Here is an 18,854-nt window from a genome sequence, read left to right on the forward strand (position 1 = left end):
TGGTAGATGACAGAACAAGGAGCAATGGTCTCAAGTTGCGGTGGGGGAGGTCCAGGTTGGATATCAGGAAAAACTATTTCACTAGGAGGGTGGTGAAACACTGGAATGCGTTACCTAGGGAGGTGGTGGAGTCTCCTTCCTTGGAGGTTTTTAAGGCCCGGCTTGACAAAGCCCTGGCTGGGATGATTTAGCTGGGAATTGGTCCTGCTTTGAGCAGGGGGTTGGACTAGATGACCTCTTGAGGTCCCTTCCAACTCTGATATTCTATGATTCTATGATTCTATGATTCTATGAGATCAGCTTTGAACCTGGAGTGAGGCTTTCCCAGGCTCCAGGTCCAAGCATTGTTTTAACCTTTTCCTGATGGTTCCTGCACTGAACACTGAATAAAGAACATTCTTCCAATAGTTTACAGTTTTTATATCCAGAGGCCTACTTGGCCAGAAACACAAAGGCTTATGAATGGAAATGCTCTTAGAAACCTTGTGTAAATGAATGAAAGAGAGTTCCCTTTGAGTTGTTCTCCCTCCTCAGTGAAAGTGACTCTCCTTTAAAGTGCACTACTTTGCACTCATGTAGCAGTGTGATAAAATACATTCATAAAATCCCCCCTGCCCACATGAGAGAGGAATAACTTTACCCCACTGAACTGGGCTCCCTTGCAAGCTTCTGTAAATGTCACTCTCTGGAGGTTGGGGTAGAATCAGCTGCACTGACTAGATCGGCTGTAATGGCCCTTGAGTGGGTGAGCCACTTAGCTTTTTGAGTTGTCTTGCCATTAGCTCGTACCTCGGGCTGACAGTGAGCGTGTGAATCTGGGGCACAAAGAGGAAAAATGTTTTTTTGTTTCCTTTTTAAAAGTATCAGTGTTTCTGACAATTTTACCTCCTATTTAGCCATTATTTAACATGTAACTCCATTTTAGCAGAAACTACAGGCAGAAAGATGACTATGCTCTGAAGAAAAGAATGAGGGTACAAATGGGACTTTAAAATAGCATCAGTTCTGCAATGTGGAATAACCATTAGAGCATACTAGAGCTGTGTTGTATTGACTGTGTCTCTTGTACAAGCCGCTTTGCATTATATTTTATTTGAAGTGTTTATAATCTTACTTATGAAGAATGAAAATTGCTTTATAGGTTTGACACTGAAAATCCTTACCTAATGCTGGATGCAAACCACATTGAGATAAAACAAATGGAGTCAACTATGGCCTCACTTTATGAATCAGCTGGTTTGTTTGAAGTCAATGTTCCAGATTATAAACAGCTAAAGCAATGCAGGAAGGAAATTTGTCTTCTCAAGGAACTCTGGGATATGATCTCTGTGGTGACATCTAGCATGAATGACTGGCAGACCACGAAATGGAAGGATATTAATGTGGAAAACATGGACCTTGAATGCAAAAAGTTTGCAAAGGATATTCGGAACCTGGATAAAGAAATGAGGGTGTGGGACGCATTCGCTGGGCTGGACAACAGGGTGAAGAACATCCTGACATCTCTGAGGGCTGTGGCGGAGCTTCAGAATCCCGCCATCAGGGAAAGGCACTGGAACCAGTTGATGCAGGCAACAGGTGTGACATTCACCATGGATGCAGACACCACACTGGCTGACCTCCTGACACTCAACCTGCATAACTTTGAGGACGAGGTTCGGGGCATAGTGGATAAAGCAGTTAAGGAAATGAGCATGGAGAAAGTCTTGAAAGAGCTAAAAAGCACTTGGAGCAGCATGGAATTCCAGTATGAACTGCATCCCCGGACAAACATCCCCCTGCTGAAATCTGACGAGGAGCTCATTGAAACTTTAGAAGACAACCAGGTGCAGCTGCAGAATCTTATGACATCCAAGTATATTGCCTTCTTCTTAGAGGAAGTATCCGGATGGCAAAAGAAGCTGTCCACAGCAGACTCAATCATTTCTATCTGGTTTGAAGTGCAGCGGACATGGACTCACTTGGAGAGCATATTCATTGGCTCAGAAGATATCCGGGCGCAGCTTCCCGAGGTACACAGCAGAACGACAGAAGTCATGTTCTCCTTAGTCAGAAAGGAATGCAGGACAACCTCCATTATCCCAACCAAAGCTGTCTGAAATGCAACAAATCCTTTGATGGCTACTTGTCACACTGGAAATTCCCTTAGTTGCCTGGGCTTATTCAGCATCCCCAGGACATTTGGATAAAGGAGGTTGTGCTTTGTCTCTTTCTTGGGTTGTCCCAGGAGGCTGAAAGCCTTCACTGATCTCCCCTCTCCCCTGTACGCAGCACATACAGTGTTTGTTATTGTAGGGATGCATGTGAGTGTAGGGCTGCTGGCATTGCTTATTGTAGGAAACACATTGGCCTGGTTGTGCTGGCAGAGGAAATACAGATCATTGCGTGGACTTTATATCTGCAAAGTGTGGGCCAACCAGCCCTGACCGTATCCCTGTAAAATAGTGTTTAACAGAGAGCTGGTCCAGCCATTCCACTGCTCTTCTCTGAAAAGCAGAACAAATTCATTATATCAGGATTTCACTCTCCTTTGGTGGCCTGTAGAGGAAAATCCAAACTACTATTGGTTTCCTTTCCTATTATTGATTCGCGTAAATGCAGGTATATGGGGAAATATCCAGGATCCACCCCAGGTTCCAGCCGAACTGCACGCCCCCAGTGTAGAAAATCTAGAGCTCGGCTCTGTGTGTGCCAATGTGTCAGGATGTAAAGTTCACCTTTGCACTCTGCTAGACTGGTTTCTGTGTGCAGGGCCAGTCCCCTGTTATAAGCATGAGCAGCCCTGAGCATTGCTCTGACTTACACCAGCTACCAAGAGAAATGGGGGGTTGAAACCACAATCGAGGGTGAGAGCACATTGGCCAGGGTGGGATGTCTGTATGGGGCTTGCTGTACTTGCTCTGTGCAGACAACGTCCGTTCAGGCCCTTTTCACCAGCATTAAAGGCAAATAAATGCTTTTGGTTTTGTTTACAAAGAAAGCTCTGAGCATTTCATTGAGTGGTTGGGATGGAATCCTGCCCCCTTTGAAGGCCAGGGGTGGTTGTGGTTCACCGTTGACTTCAGTAAAGCCAGGATTTTGAATGTGGCTTTATTTATTCTTCGCTGAAGTGCACTAGAAGCACATGGGCCTTGCTAAGGGGAGAACTTCTCTGTAAGCGAAGTGGGAGTGCTCATGGGGGACTAGATCTCTTCACTCTTCAGCAGAGGCTGAGAAATGACTATCCTGGGCTGGAAGCAAAGTCTCATGAGGTCTGTTGTCTATCATGGTGCATGGCACTAACTATGCAGAATAGGCAAATCCTGCCTCTGTGGCCAGGGAAATATGGATGGATTCCAGGGTCTACTTGAGGGGAGGTCAGGTCCTCAGGAACCCCTTGCACAGGAAATGGGCCATACTGGGGATCAGCCATTAACTGGATCCTTCCATCTGCACCCTTCCAAGGTGGGGTGGGGGGAATGTAATGGGTCATGGTGCCTGCTCCAGTCATTGGGATGGAGGAGCCTCTATGAAATGGTGCCAAGGCCTGTCTGTGGGATTCCTCTTACCCATCACCTGCCCTGGCTGCTGGGGTGGGGCTGTAGCCAGATGATGGAGTCTTTTCAGTAAAGAAATGAGTGTTTGACTGGGTGGCTGTAGCTTCTCTCTTGCTATTTGTAGGACTCCAAGCGTTTTGAAGGAATTGATGTTGATTTTAAAGAACTGGCCTATGATGCGGAGAAAACACCGAATGTTGTTGAGGCTACTAACAAGCCAGGTCTTTATGAACAACTGGAGGATATTCAGAGCAGGTGAGTGACACTTTGGGTACTTTGAGGGACACAGCAATTAGCTGCGATAAGTTTACTTACTGTGTTCTCAGATCTCTCTACTGGGCGGTGGTGGCCGTCTCTGTTCAGCCAGTCACAACAACACTAAACTTTATTTAGACTTTGTGTTTGTGATCCACTAATCTGTAACCCAACACCTGTTATCGCCATGTTCAGGCTGAGAAGTTTTGTATACAGAAGTCCAGACACTCAAAACATAAGGTGCTCAGTGCAACGTGAGCTCACCCACCTCACATGTAGATTGTGTCTATATAGAGCAGTGTAAAAAGTCCTAAAAAATACAAACCATTTGCAGCATAGCTGCGTCAATGTTCTTTTGAGACCTTTAACTATGGTGTGTTTAAATTCAGCCCCTCAGTTCTGCAGAGATAGCCTTGCCACATGACACTGCTAGGTACTTTGAGGAATGCCCTGTTGCACAGAGGCAGATAAATAAAGTGTTTAGTTTTTCAGTTACTATGTTTGCTAATTTGACTGGGAAGTACACATTAAAAACTCACTGTGAAGGCTGTTTTGGTCAATAATATTCCACTACTAATAACATTGTTAATTTAAAACAAACCTCTCAGTTGTACCAGGCCCATATTCCTCACTGAGGAGTAGTTAAGTGCTGTCTGTGAAATTTATAATTTTAGCCATTTTTAGTTTTGAGTGCAAAAAACTCACAAGATTTAAATTGGAAGTTTGGGATCTCATAAACTCAAACAGCTGAACAGATTTAGGTCAGACCAAGCTTGAGAAAATTCATCCCAACATGAACATGGTTGTGGGAGTTGTGAGTAGTTACAAAAGGCTGGGTCTGACTGCAGGAGTCTTCTCAACTTATCTCCTGAGGGCTTTATACTTCTGCCCATCACCATAATATCTGGGCACCTTCCACATAAAATCAATAACACTGGATATGTCCCTAGTGAAGTGCCTGGAGTCTGTAGCCATGTCTGTGCACAGTGGCACAGCTACAGCACTCCTGTTGTACCGCGATAGTGAGACGCTTCGTGCATCGACAGAAGGGGTTTTTCCGTCGACATAGATAATCCACTTGTCCTAGAGGTGGTAGCTAGGTCAACGGAAGAATCTTTCCTTGACCAAGGTCTATCCTGGGGGTTAGGTTGTCCTAACGATGGCACTAAGTGTGCAAAATTTTTCTCAGCCCTGAGTGATGTAGCTAGGGCAACGTAAATTTTAGGTGTAGACAAGGCCTCTGTCACGCCTTACTTTTTGGGGTCAAAACTTTGCTTCTGAACGTGAACTGCAATATTAGGTGCTAAGGAGAATATGTGTCTGTTGATTCTGGAATTCGTATCTCTGCTTTGTTGCCCCAGATTGGCTCTGTGTGAGAAGGCCTTGGCTGAATACTTGGACACCAAGAGGTTGGCCTTTCCCAGATTTTACTTCATTTCTTCTGCGGATTTACTGGACATTCTTTCCAATGGCACCAACCCGCAGCTAGTAAGTCTCACACATTACTGCCTTTGCCTTTGAACAGTGGAGTGGCGGATAGACTGACAAACCCAGAACATGCCTGTAGCTTGTTCTAGAAAGTAATGTTTTTCTGTTCCTCACCAGTAGTACCATGAACAATAATTTCTATAGATTTCAGAGTGGTAGCTGTATTAGTCTGTATCAGTAAAAACAACAAAGAGTCCTTGTGGCACCTTAGAGACTAACAAATTTATTTGGGCATAAGCTTTCGTGGGATAAAATCCACTTCTTCAGATGCATGGATTGGAAAATACAGTAAGCATGTATAAATATACTGCACATGAAAAGATGGGAGTTGCCTTACCAAGTGAGGGGTCAGTGCTAACGAGGCCAATTCAGTTAGGGTGGATGTGGCCCATTCTTAACAGTTAACAAGAAGGGGTGAATATCAACAGAGGGAAAATTACTTTTTGTAGTGCTAACGAGGCCACTTCAATCAAAGTGGATGTGGCCCATTCCCAGCAATTGACAAGTAGGTGTGAGTGTCAACAGAGGCAAAATTATTCTTATAGTGCCCCAGCCACTCCCAGTCTTTATTCAGGTCTAGTTTGATGGTGTCAAGTTTGCAAATTAATTTCAGTTCTGTAGTTTCTCGCTGAAGTCTGTTTTTGAAGTTTTTTGTTGAAGAATGGCGACTTTTAAGTCTGTTATTGAGTGTCCAGGGAGATTGAAGTGCTCTCCTACTGGTTTTTGAATGTTACAATTCTTGATGTCTGATTTGTGTCCATTTATTCTTTTGCGTAGAGACTGTCTGGTCTGGCCAATGTACATGGCAGAGGGGCATTGCTGGCACATGATGGCATATATCACATTGGTAGATCTGCAGGTGAATGAGCCCTTGATGGTGTGGCTGATGTGTTTGGGTCCTCTGATGGTGTCGTTAGAATGATATGCGGACAGAGTTGGCAATGGGGTTTGTTGCAGGGATTGGTTCCTGGGTTAGTGTTTCTGTTGTGTGGTGTGTAGTTGCTGGTGAGTATTTACTTCAGGTTAGGGGGCTGTCTGTAAGCGAGGACTGGCCTGTCTCCCAAGGTCTGTGAGAGTGAGGGATTGTCCTCCAGGATAGGTTGTAGATAATTGATGATGCGCTGGAGAGGTTTTAGTTGGGGGCTGGAGGTGATGACTAGTGGTGTTCTGTTACTTTCTTTGTTGGACCTGTCCTGTAGTAGGTGATTTCTGGGTACCCTTCTTGCTGGCAGAACACCACTAGTCATCAAATCAGGCCTGAATAAAGACTGGGAATGGCTGGGTCACTACAAAAAATAATTTTCACTTTTTTGATATTCACCCCTTCTTGTTAACTGTTGAGAATGGGCCACATCTTTTCATGTGCTGTATATTTATACAGCATCTGATTAAGTGGGTTATATTCCACGAAAGCTTATGCCCAAATAAATTTGTTAGTCTCTAAGGTGCCACAAGGATGACTCGTTTTTAATTTCGATAGAGTTATTAGTATATAACTTTCCACTAGATGGCAGTATGTACATCATATTCTCATCTGTAAGTGTTGGGAAACATTACTGATTGTTCTAATAAAGCTCCTTTTAGTCTGATTAGTGTATGTTTTTGACACTGTACGAGGGACGGACTTTGTGCTCGGAGGCTCTGAGGTTTGAAGGAACATATTTTCTCTAAAGATCTCAGCAAAAGCTTGCAACAATGACTGGTGAATTTGGATGGCTCAGTTTTGGGCCATTTTCAGAAAATGCCAAGCACCTGCCCCCGAAAGAGTCTCAAGTTGAGCACCTAAAAATTGAGGCACCTAAAATAACTAATTATTTCAGAAGGCTCCATCTTGCAGAATTCTCACCCTGGGTTTGGGTGCCTTAGTGTGAGACTGGTGGCAATCTTGTTGCTCTTGCGTTGTTTGATCCTGTAGAGGAGAAGGGGACAATTCAGGCCCCCAGAGACACCACACTGTGTGCCACCCTTGCTGCCCTACTCAGAGTGCTTCAAAGAGGAAATCCTCAAATCTAAATCTGAGTCAGCCTTGATCTCTGTGCACGGAGCTCAGTGATAGCAATGCCTGTGTCAGGCAGGGCTCCCTCTATCCAGTGGAAATCAAGGCCCCTGCTAATTGATGGCTCCTCAATGTCCTTGTCATCTGAGGTTGATGGCAATGATCTCTGGCTCCGGATGGGCTGGAGTCTCCACACAGGAGACAGGACCAAGGCAGGAGGTGCCAAGAGGGAAGGGGCAGGCTGATGATGGCTCAAGTTATCTGGAGAGCTCCTCTGAGGCCAAATGCGTCTCGACTCCAGAGAAGCATCAGCACAGTGACTGCAGGGCATGGGAGGACCTGACCTTTCCCCAGTCCCCACCAAAGGTGCCCCAGACAGCTGATGCTGTCACTATCATTCCTTGTTTTGTGCTGTACTAGTGCCATTGTGCTGGGCATTGCGCACACGTGGAGTACAGGATGGTCCCAGCTCTGAAGAGCTTACTTTGTAAGTACAATCAATATTTCCAGTTAGACCTGCTCCAGGGATTCACAAGCAGTGCTTAATTTGTGCCAGGGCACCTTTAGGCTTGGCAGTTCATACTTCCGGCACCTCTGGGCTGGCTGCATCAGTTATGATTGTAAAAAAAAAAAAATTGCTTGAGCCCTGGCACCTCTTTCACTACACATTAAGCACTGTTTGTAGGATCAACAGTTAAGAGATACCTGGGCCAGGAAACCCATCCAGCAAGGTTGCGCTGTTCTTTTACACCTTTCTGGACTAGCTGCTGGTGCAGGTATGGCAGGCCCCTCCTCACATTGTTGCCTCAGTCTTGACTTTTCTTTCTGGGAACCCTGCCTTTGCACAGTCAAACGGCTGGCAGGAATGAATGGAGGCCAACAGTATACTCAAGACATGTTGGCCTGCCATGTTCAATGGGAGGCCTGGCCTGCACTCTACCCCCACTGCCTGCAAGGATAACAAAAAAGTGAATACTTAGGGGATTCTCAACAGTTGAGCTCTGAGGAGCTGGGAGCCAGGACTGAGAAACTTGGCAGGATGCTCTCTTCAGAGAAGCAGGCTTGCAACACAAGCAGCGTTCCCATTTGAACTCATTTGACCTTCCATGGAGAATGTATTTTCTCAGTGTGGGTTAGCATTAAGCAGCAGCTCTTGAGAAGGGTTTTTCATGCTGACAAGGATGCACTGGGGCGGTTTGGCCAATTATGCTTCTGGATGGAGCTGATAGTGAGAAAAAGGTGCAGGGGTTGTGGTGGTTGTGGTTGAAAATGAAACGAAACCTGTATTTGAAAGGCCAAGCTTGTAAATGGATGTGTATTTATGAGGGGATATGGCTGACAGTGGTTGGCAGATTCTAGGGCAAGAGTGTTCTCTGTGGCATATTTCAGTTTGAACAAGACTCCCAATAATCTCTGCTCCATGAATGACGACACTGAATAGAAAGCAGTGCACATGCAGCAGGTGTTTCTCCCTTGCAGGCAGCCACAGAAGACCCATTACACACAATGGAGAACAGTATGAACTGTAAAATATGGGCCATGCAGGGGTTCAATCAAATGATGACCCTAGCTAAAGCAAATGCAGATCAAGCTCTAGTGAATTACAGTTCTTGTGTATGCAGACCTAGGTTAATAGAATGGATGTGTCACTGTCAGGGACATCAGTTCTGGAGGTTCTAAGTCAGAAATGCCTCTTCCAGAAGCAGTATTTCTAGGGACTCGCCAATGCAATCAAGTCATTCTAATGGTACTGCTACAAGGAATGACATCCACATGATTGACTGGACTATGGGATGGGGTGGGAAGGAACTACACTATACATAAAGTTGCAACAATATTTCTGTTTAAAGAAATTCCCTTAACTGCATTTCCTGGCGTTCCTAGGTTTTGTTTCCTTTTCCTGTCCCCGGCGGGGACGAGTTGTATGGGAGGCATTGTATGGGTGTTGTCAGGGTGCATTGCATGGGAGGCATTGTTACAGTCTGTGCTTTGGAATCCCCATGTTCTGGAAGTGTGTAGTAAGAAGTTCTGTAGAAAAATCTCAGCTTCACCTTAGCTCTGTTTTTCGTTAGTGAATATACCACCAATGTAGGTGAGGTTGATTATTACTAGGAGTTTGTCATCATTGTAATACCTGGATGTTTATACCATGACACAGCTAAGTCAGAGCGCCTGGCAGGCACAGCGGGATATTGGTGGGATAGCTGTGTGAACCCAGGGTATGTTTACACTGAAGCTGGAGGTGTCATTTCCAGCTCACGTAGGTGTACACATGCTAGCTCTGATTGCACCAGCACTGTAAAACTATCTGGGTAGCCATGGTGGTGCGGGTGGCAGGACGGGGTAGTGCCTGAGTATGAACCTAGCGTCTCGGATGGGAATCATACTCAAGTGGCTAGACCCTCCTGTGCCTCTGCAACTGCGTTGCTATTGTTAGTGTGCTAGCTCTGTCAGAGCTAGCCTGTGTACATCTATATGAGCGGAAACATAACCATCTTGTTCCAGTGTAGACATACCTCCTGTCGGTTGGGAAGCTCCAGCTAAACCCATTTTCTTTAGCAATTGAATAACAGGGCTGTGCTGCCATGTTCTGATTCATCTTGAAATTGGTTTGTAAAATTGACAGACGTTTTCATAGTGAATGCTGAGCTTTACTCAGTCCAGAATCAATTAGCATTGCTATTTTTTTGTTAGCTAGTGGCGAATCTCTTCCAATTAAGAAACCTTTCAGATAAGCAGATATAGGATTATATGAAGTTCAGGTTAGTCAGGGCTCAGTGCATATATAGAAATGCCATTATTTTCTGCTAACATATAATATTTCTTATAGTTTCTCTGTGGTCCTTGGTTTTTTCAACCCTTGAAACCTCACAGTTGTGCATTTGATCAATACCACAAACACAGGGGGAAAAAAAACAGGAGACACACAGAAAAAATACCACCTTGAAATGCCCAGTGGTATATGAAGGAATTCTGTGAGCATTGTCTGTTATACCTGTTTAAAACTGTTTACAATAAAATCAAGTAAATATCAAGGAGGATCGAATATGGATAAACTCTTGACCTTTCCATTGTAGTCTCTGAGCCTGTCTGATCATTCCTAACAGAGGATTAAATGCACAACAATATTATCATAGCAGATCTGGCATTGAACTTGTAAAGAATCAGGTATATCCAAGGTTTTTCTGGTGGCATTGAACTGAATGTCAGAATGTTCTATAGAGAGTCTGTCTAGACTGGCTAGGCGTAGGAATCTGATTGGATGATTCGCTAAGAGGAAAGTGCTGCACATTAAATAAATCACAGAAACCTTTTCTTAAGATCACGAAAGCCAAGGGGCCAATCCTGCCATGTGCTAAGTGCCAATTGCCACTTGCAGCTCATTACCTTCCAGGATTGGGTCCAGTATGAATGTAAGTGGAACCAAACAGCAAAAAATATTAATAATAAAGGTCTATCTCTGCAATGCTGCTTGAAAAGTTTTTAATCCTTTCTCTTTCTGAGTCAGTGACCTGTGATAGACTGGAGACATTCATTTGTTTTACATGGTTTTCTAGACAGTCAGTACTTGTAGAAGAGGACTGGGTGCCTTAGGATGGGGGTTCTCAACCTTTCCATCTTACTGCGATTTAGCAGAGAGCCCCTCTCCTGTAGCAATTGGAGGAGGGCAGGTCTGAGTGACGAGCCGGACATCAGTTCATGACTTCCGTGGTGGTGCGATCCCAGGTTGAGAACACATGTCTTGGGGGGGAGGTTACTGAGCCTTTACTTCTGGTATTAGTTTGCTTGTAACCCAAGTTGGTCAATGACTAAAATTTGTATTGTCTGAAGGCTGGAAAAAGCTCTGGTGGTCTGGTCATCTTCCAGCAGAAAGCTGTTCATGTTGAAAAAACCCTCCCGAGCAATTCTAACTAATTGATCCTTTTGAGCCCCTGAGTTGAACAAGCTTTGAACAGGCCATGGAGTCTGATTTGGTCTTTCACTCGTAGAGGTGATCCTTCTAGGGCAAGGTGGAGGCATCGTGGCGGGTTATAGCGTGGTAAGCTTGCACTGCTGCTCTTCATAGTGTTCCTTTGCTGGAGAAGAGCAGAGGCCTTCAGTCTCCAAGGCTAAGCACCTTTCAGCAGCACAAAACTGACTTCCAGTAACAACTCTTTTGATCCACAGGCTGAGACAGATGGGTTCTCAGTACTTTCCCAGCAATGCTCAGTAAAAACCTAGAGCACTCCTAAGTATAGGACTACATAGGTTCCTCACCATCGCTCTACCATCATTGTACATTGGGAGGCTGACCTGCGACTGATCACTTAATGTTCTGAATGTTTGCTTTGTGTGTGTGTGCGCACACGTGTGTACGTAGGGGTGTGGGTCTGTTTGTGCTGTACAAAAGGTACCCTATCAGGTAACTGCAACATAAAGAATAAAATGTATCATTATTACTAGAGTATAGCCATTGAAAGGTATTTCCGTTTTCTTAGTGAAAAAGAAGTAGATGGTGCTTGTGTCTGTTCTAGAGCTACAGAGTTATAATATATAGAGATATACCTATTTCATAGAACTGGAAGAGACCTTGAAAGGTCATCGAGTCCAGCCCCCTGCCTTCACTAGCAGGACCAAGTACTGATTTTTGCCCCAGATCACTAAGTGGCCCCCTCAAGGATTGAACTCACAACCCTGGCTTTAGCAGGCCAATGCTCAAACCACTGATCATCCTCCCCCCTCCAGTTAGTCCTGCTGTGTCAGAAGGATGTGACCAGCCCATCATATGATAGGTCTGGCCAAAGTGGGATGAGAGGAGAGTGAACTTTTGGGAGCCTGACTGATGAGGGAGCTGCCCTGCTGATGAGCACAAACAGATCCTCCCACCTGAATGACCTCTCTACTACCATTCCCTGTGCAGGTGCAGCGCCATCTCGCTAAACTGTTTGACAACATGGCCAAGATGAAATTCCAGCTGGACTCTGAGCAAAAGCCGACCAAAACTGGCCTGGGGATGTACAGTAAAGAGGAGGAATATGTCAGCTTCAGTGAGCCCTGTGACTGTAGCGGGCAGGTGAGATGAAGCTGCTTCATTTCCTATCATCAGAATTAGATTGTGGCTGGTGCTTTTATCCATGTTAGTTGTTGTAGTGCCTAGGAATCCCCAGTCGTGGCCCAGGGCCACATTGCACTGGTGCTATACAGGCGCAGAACACAACATTGGTCCCTGCCCCAGAAACCTTACAATTTATGCATCAGACAAGAGACAACGATGGAGCCAGACAGACAGGAGTACAAGGAAATGATGAGATGGCCTGTCTGACCCAGGCTGCCAGCAGAGCTATCATTAAAGAGTGGTAATGGTCAGAAAAGGTGCTGTATAAAAATGGCACCTCCCTACTGCACAGGTCACCCCCCTTTGTGTCGTTTGAGTCCTGTCTGCCCATGGTAGTGACAATGGTGGTTTTTCTCCTCTTGTTCTCTGTCAAGCACTGAAGGGTCAAGTAAAACTAAACCTGGCAAAATGTAAGCTGAAAACCAAGGGGTTTTTTTTGGGGGGGGGGAGGGGAGCGCAGGGGTGTTTGTTGGGAAAAAAGACACAATTTGGGGGAAAAAATCCACAGGCATTTCCATTAAAGCCGTTTGTTAACTGTGATTTTTTTTTCATTTGAAACCTGTTGACCAGCTCTAATTTTGGTCTTAGAGTTCAGCACAGAATGATACTTTGTATCTCAATATACACTGAATTCCCAGAGAGCCAGCCTGGGGAGAGAGCTTCTGCTGTGATACATTCATCACAGCGAGAATTCCACCCCATGCCCAGCACTGACCTTGTGCGAGTGCTGGCAGATTGTGCCCAAGTCACATGTGTGATTCTCCTCATGGCCTTGGGGATGGAAGACATTGAAGCAAATTACCCACCAGTGGAGTTCCGAATAGTGCTGCTGCAGTTGGAGCTCTAGCAAAGTCACTATTGCGTTACAAGTGTTGATTTAATGCCAGCTAGAATCCTGTGAACACATGCAAAGGCTAAGACACAAGTCTCAGCTCAATAGCCCTGGGCCTAGGACCAATGGGGGGTGTTTAATATTCAGTTAAAGGACATTAATACAGTCCATATATTTACCTATTGCACAAAGTTCCTCAGTGGACCAGACGTGTCACTGTGTTTTAATACCTTTGCAAGGTTGAAATTTGGCTGAATCATGTGCTGGACAGCATGAGGGCTACCGTGAGACATGAGATGACAGAAGGAGTGACTGCTTATGAAGAGAAACCAAGAGAACAGTGGCTCTTTGACTACCCTGCCCAGGTATTTGATTACATCACACTTGTCTCCTCTTCGACTGGCCCGCTAGAGAAAGCAGCTCTCAGTTTAGCCTCTTGGGTCACTATGCAAGTACAGGGCCTCTAGCCAGGCCCCGGGGTGGGTGGAGAAGCTCTGTCTGGCTAATGCTCCTGGACTTCAGATGTGCCACCTGCCCCAAGGACATGCTTTCCATTGGTCATAGGAGACTCCTGAGCTGGGGTTTCAGGCAGAGTCCAGTGGTTTGGTTCTGTGAGCTCAGTGCGGGTACAGTATCTGTGTGTTTAATGACAGGGTGCTGTATAATGAGACCAGCATGCAGAAGTGTCAGTGCTGCATATATGGAATCATAAAAATGTAGGGCTTATTATGGGTCCTCTAGTCCATCCTCCCATGCTGAGGCAGGATTACATGGACTTAGACTCTGACAGGTGTTAGAGCTCATTACCTTGGAAGGGGATAGTCCCATGCCAGAGGGAGTGAGTACTTTACCTGCCTAATGAAAGGTTTCAGAGTAGCAGCCGTGTTAGTCTGTATCCGCAAAAAGAAGAACAGGAGGACTTGTGGCACCTTAGAGACTAACAAATTTATTAGAGCATAAGCTTTCGTGGACTATAGCCCACTTATATGCATCCGAAGAAGTGGGCTATAGTCCACGAAAGCTTATGCTCTAATAAATTTGTTAGTCTCTAAGGTGCCACAAGTCCTCCTGTTCTTCTTTTTACCTGCCTAGCGGCTGAGTGAGGAGTGCAGCAGGAAAAAAAAAACCTACAGGAGGAAATGAAATAAAGCAACCCCTCCCCTCCTTTATCTTGGAGGTTCTCATCCCCTTCTGTGAATTGCTTTTTCTGCTAGCCCCTCCCCTGCTACCCTGTGGCATGTAAAAGACACTGATGTACTGATGAATAGCTGCGGAATTTGGCCTTGTCTCTGATGTTGGTGTCCCAGGGTGTGAGTTCAATGCAGCTCTCTGTTGCAGTGTCTGTTGTTATTACCACTTTGAGAAATACTTCCATTTTATGATGCAGCTGCTTGATTTTTCACAACCCCACAGCTTTGCCGAGAGCATGCTGTTAAATACAACACACGGTGTCAGGGCTATTATGCAATGGATGATGAAATAACTCCCTTCTCTAAGGTGGCACTGACCTGTACCCAGATCTGGTGGACCACGGAAGTTGGAATTGCCTTTGCCAGACTGGAAGAAGGATATGAGAATGCAATGAAGGAATATTACAAGAAGCAAGTGACCCAGCTGAATACCCTCATCACCATGCTCATCGGTCAGCTCTCCAAGGGCGACAGACAGAAAATCATGACCATATGTACTATTGATGTACATGCTCGGGATGTCGTAGCTAAGATGATAGCTCAAAAGGTTTGCTGATATACCACAAGACATTACGCCTTTTCAGCACTGTCATTTACTGTGTCCTAGCAGTGTCTGATATTAGAGCGCAAACCTCCCAACGAGTTAATGGAGTAAGGAAAATGGCACCATCTTTGATCTTCCTGAAATATGAAAATGTGTTGTGGCCCAGTAGCTTCTCGTGTCCCAGTCCTCCTCCCTGTACTACACGTCCCCTCTATATCACTCGTGTCCCAGTCCTCCTCCCTGTACTACACGTCCCCTCTATATTACTCGTGTCCCGGTCCTCCTCCCCGTACTACACGTCCCCTCTATATTACTCGTGTCCCGGTCCTCCTCCCTGTACTACACGTGCTTTAAGGGCACATGCATGCCCTAGCTTTTGTTCAGTCTTCCTCTAGGGCAGGATCCAAAGCCCATTGAAAGCAGGTGAAAGATCCCCATTGACTTGACAGAGCTTGGGATCCATACCCCTCCCTGCACCAGCACCTCACAAAGAGCAAAGCTGCTTTCACAACTGGCTGACTGTGGAGCTCTCTGCACCTTGGGCTGAGCCTCGTTAGCAGTAAACTGATCTCAATGGCAGCTCTCACAGGAGCCTGGCCTCTCTTGTCCAGTATGGTCCTGCTCCTGCAGGAGGCTGGGTGGGAGGGAGATTGAAATGGCTCCTGCCAGGTCTGGCTCCCCCTGCAATAGCCTCGCACAGCTCTCTGTCTTGCCCCCCCTTCCTTCCTCATCTTTCCCTTTTCACCTTCTCTCAGGCCCCTCTTTGCACCTTCCTCTATGCTGCCCTGGAACCTTTAATCTGTTCTCTTGCCCCCCTGCAAGGGAGGAAGCTTGGATTTGTCCCCCTTTATTGATAAGAAACTGAGGCACTGAGCAGTTGCCTGCTGTAATCATCAAACACTGGGCCCAATTCAGCCCTAGGGTAACTCCATTGAAACAAGTGGACTTACAACAGGATTGCATTTGGCCCAGCATCTTTAACCCTTTGCTTGTTGAATGTCAGTGAACATGTGGGTGCATTTGCAGGTCGACAGTGCCCAAGCGTTCATTTGGCTGTCGCAGCTTCGGCACAGATGGGCTGATGAGGAGAAGCATTGCTTTGCAAACATTTGTGATGCCCAGTTTCTGTACTCCTACGAATACCTGGGCAATACGCCTCGGCTTGTGATCACTCCCCTTACGGACAGGTGGGTCACTGGAATGTCTAGAACCCTTCTCCTGGCATACTGCAGCATCAGAGCTTCCCACGTGGGAGTAAGAAACCACTATCCGTGGCATAGAAGGGTTGGTTAAGACATCGGAATAGTTCACAAGTGTTTTCCTTCTCTCCATGTTCCAGCTGCCCTGCACAGCGCAGCTCACACACTATCTCCCTGTAGCTCCTCTGTCGGTGTGTAGCGCCGCTTGCAGAGCTCAAGGGGGTCTTCAGAATCCACCAGTGTCATCCCCAGGCCTGTCAAAGGGGGTCGCTGTACAGTGATGTGAAGCAGAGTGCTCTGAACCTGGGACTGCCACGTGCTGGTGTGAAACACTAAGCAGGTTGCTGGGTTTCCTCTGCAGCTAAGCTAGCCTGGCCTCACAGCTACCTCTCAGTGATCAGCCACAGGGGGCATAGAGTCATCAGACTGCTGTGAAAATCCAGCCCTTGGCACAAAGAGTTTGGGCAGCCCTGCTGCAAAGAATGCTGGGTATACCCTAGAGCAAGCACAGCAAGGCAGAGGCAGTAACTTGCTCAGGAGGATTTTTCAACTTGCAAACTCACTCTGCATGTACAGCCTCAATTCTGCAGAGTAAGGGCTCCCTCAGCACGCATGAGTTTAGTCCCATTACCCTGCGCTGTGTCGGTGGCCTATTGAGTGAGCACTACCCGAGGACACACTGGCCCAATAACGATATTGTGACTCTGCGCTTGGGCACTCTGACTCATTCAGATCTCTTTTCTCTTTGCTGCTGGAAGATGTTACATCACCCTCACCCAATCGCTGCACCTGACCATGAGCGGGGCCCCAGCTGGGCCAGCAGGGACTGGCAAGACCGAGACGACAAAAGACTTGGGGCGCGCCCTTGGCATCATGGTGTATGTGTTTAACTGCTCTGAACAGATGGACTACAAGGTACTGGGTCTGACGTGATCCAGGGTCAGGTTGTGTCAGGGGAGCATCCAGGGGGAGGGACAGGGCTGAAATGTCTCAAAAGCCTAAGGCACTAAGGAACATCTTATTAGAGGGCTTATTCCTTCACCCGCTCACTTCCCTGGTCCTTCTCGCATGAACAGAGAGCAACAATACCTGAAGTCTGAAGGTGCAAACAATTTGATGTTTATTGGGGTGAACTTTCAGCAAGCATGATTTCAGTTTTTTTCCTCAGTGTCCCCCTTCCCAGCTCTGACACCACAAAGTCCTGTCTGTGTCCCTGTTCCCATTCCCTGTTCCCATCCCCCCTTTAGCAAAACATAATTCCAATTCCCCCACCCCCATTCCCTGTTCCCATTCTCCCCCTTTACTTCCTGATTGACTGCAGACTATATAGTAAAACTTGAGTTCTGCTTAACCAATTATTTTACTGAAATTTAACTAACCAATCCTAACATATTGTAACATGATTATTTAACCAATTATATTCCACCACCTTAATTGGTTTACACCCAACAAAATTAATTATACAGCAGACAGAAACAATCACAGAACCAGACAGAGATTATACAGACAAACAATAGGGAAGTGGAGACTACAGTGATAGAACAATACAGCAATGAGGATTTTATACCCCAGCTATTGATAAGTGAGTTCTTGCCAGACAGGATGCTATTAAACTAAGTTTTCTTTACATCTTTTAGGCTCTTCCCTTTCTCTGGAGGTGATAGATCGGATCACCTTTCTAACAGCCCCAGATTGCCTTATTTTAATGTGACTAGTTTAAAATGTAAGAATGTGACAGTTCGCTTTCCAGCTTATGGCTGCCTCTGCTGCTTAGCCAAAGGCCTTACTTAGCCTAAGAACAGGGCCTTAGACTGTCACAGTGAGAAAAGGCCCTGTACAGGCAGACAGTGATTTTGATTCTTTCTTTTATACTTCTATAACTAGCTAAGTGATAAGAATACACGTAAATTCTTAAAGTATAGGCCTTTGCAGACAGGCCTGAATATCTATATCCTAACATTCCACCTCTTTTTTTTTCTTTTGGGATCCTTCTGCCCAGGTATTCCTGGAAAAGCATAGGACATATGGCGACACATTTCCTGATAGGGCCAGGCATTAAGATGGAAAGTGTTGCTATTTTATTTGTCCCACTGCCCCTTTGTGTAGTAGAGTGCCCTGCACCTTCTCTCATACGGGCATACCACACCTATTTTAATTAGTGTTCCAGACTTCCCATTATAGTGGGCCCGAGAAGGTTGGGTTCAGGTTGTTTAGTACACTGTGGCGGGGGGAGGGCTTACTACATTACTTATAGGTTATCTCCATATGTAACATAACACATGTACAGTTAACAATACACCAGTTACTATGATAATTTACAGCAATACCGAGTTCTGACCATGCAGTATGGTTCAACATTCGAGCCACCACCAAAACACCACCTCTCCTCCTTCGACAGTGTCAAGATTTTAATGTGTTCAGTTGCAACAAGCTGCCCCTGCAGGTTTTGCGTGCTTTTGTCCATATCGTAAGTCCATTGAATGTCCACAGAGAAATGGGTTATTGTGCAAACCAACTTAACCACTTGGTATGGAATCAGGCCTGGTTCGATTATTTACAGCAATAAGAGTTACAGATTTATTTGTGCACCAAAGTTTAGACAGTAATATGTACAGTCCCAGCAAAACACCTTAGACACAGTACACCCAATTACAACAAGGAGTCTGGTGGCACCTTAAAGACTAACAGATTTATTTGGGCATAAGCTTTTGTGAGTAAA

The 18,854-nt window shown here is 45.8% G+C and overlaps 1 protein-coding gene across 1 annotated transcript in view; it reads left to right on the forward strand.

The window, feature by feature from the left end:
* DNAH9 (dynein axonemal heavy chain 9) overlaps positions 1–18,854 on the forward strand; it is a 405,383-nt gene that overhangs the window by 75,602 nt on the left and 310,927 nt on the right. The window contains exons 20-27 of the mRNA XM_065563307.1: positions 1,142–2,012; positions 3,661–3,791; positions 5,153–5,279; positions 12,176–12,328; positions 13,442–13,567; positions 14,700–14,939; positions 15,963–16,123; positions 16,894–17,050. Coding sequence (XP_065419379.1) covers positions 1,142–2,012; positions 3,661–3,791; positions 5,153–5,279; positions 12,176–12,328; positions 13,442–13,567; positions 14,700–14,939; positions 15,963–16,123; positions 16,894–17,050 — 1,966 coding nt within the window. The remainder of the gene's footprint in view (positions 1–1,141; positions 2,013–3,660; positions 3,792–5,152; positions 5,280–12,175; positions 12,329–13,441; positions 13,568–14,699; positions 14,940–15,962; positions 16,124–16,893; positions 17,051–18,854) is intronic.

Source organism: Chrysemys picta, chromosome 12 (genome assembly GCF_011386835.1).
Source record: "Chrysemys picta bellii isolate R12L10 chromosome 12, ASM1138683v2, whole genome shotgun sequence".
Taxonomy (NCBI): domain Eukaryota; kingdom Metazoa; phylum Chordata; order Testudines; family Emydidae; genus Chrysemys; species Chrysemys picta.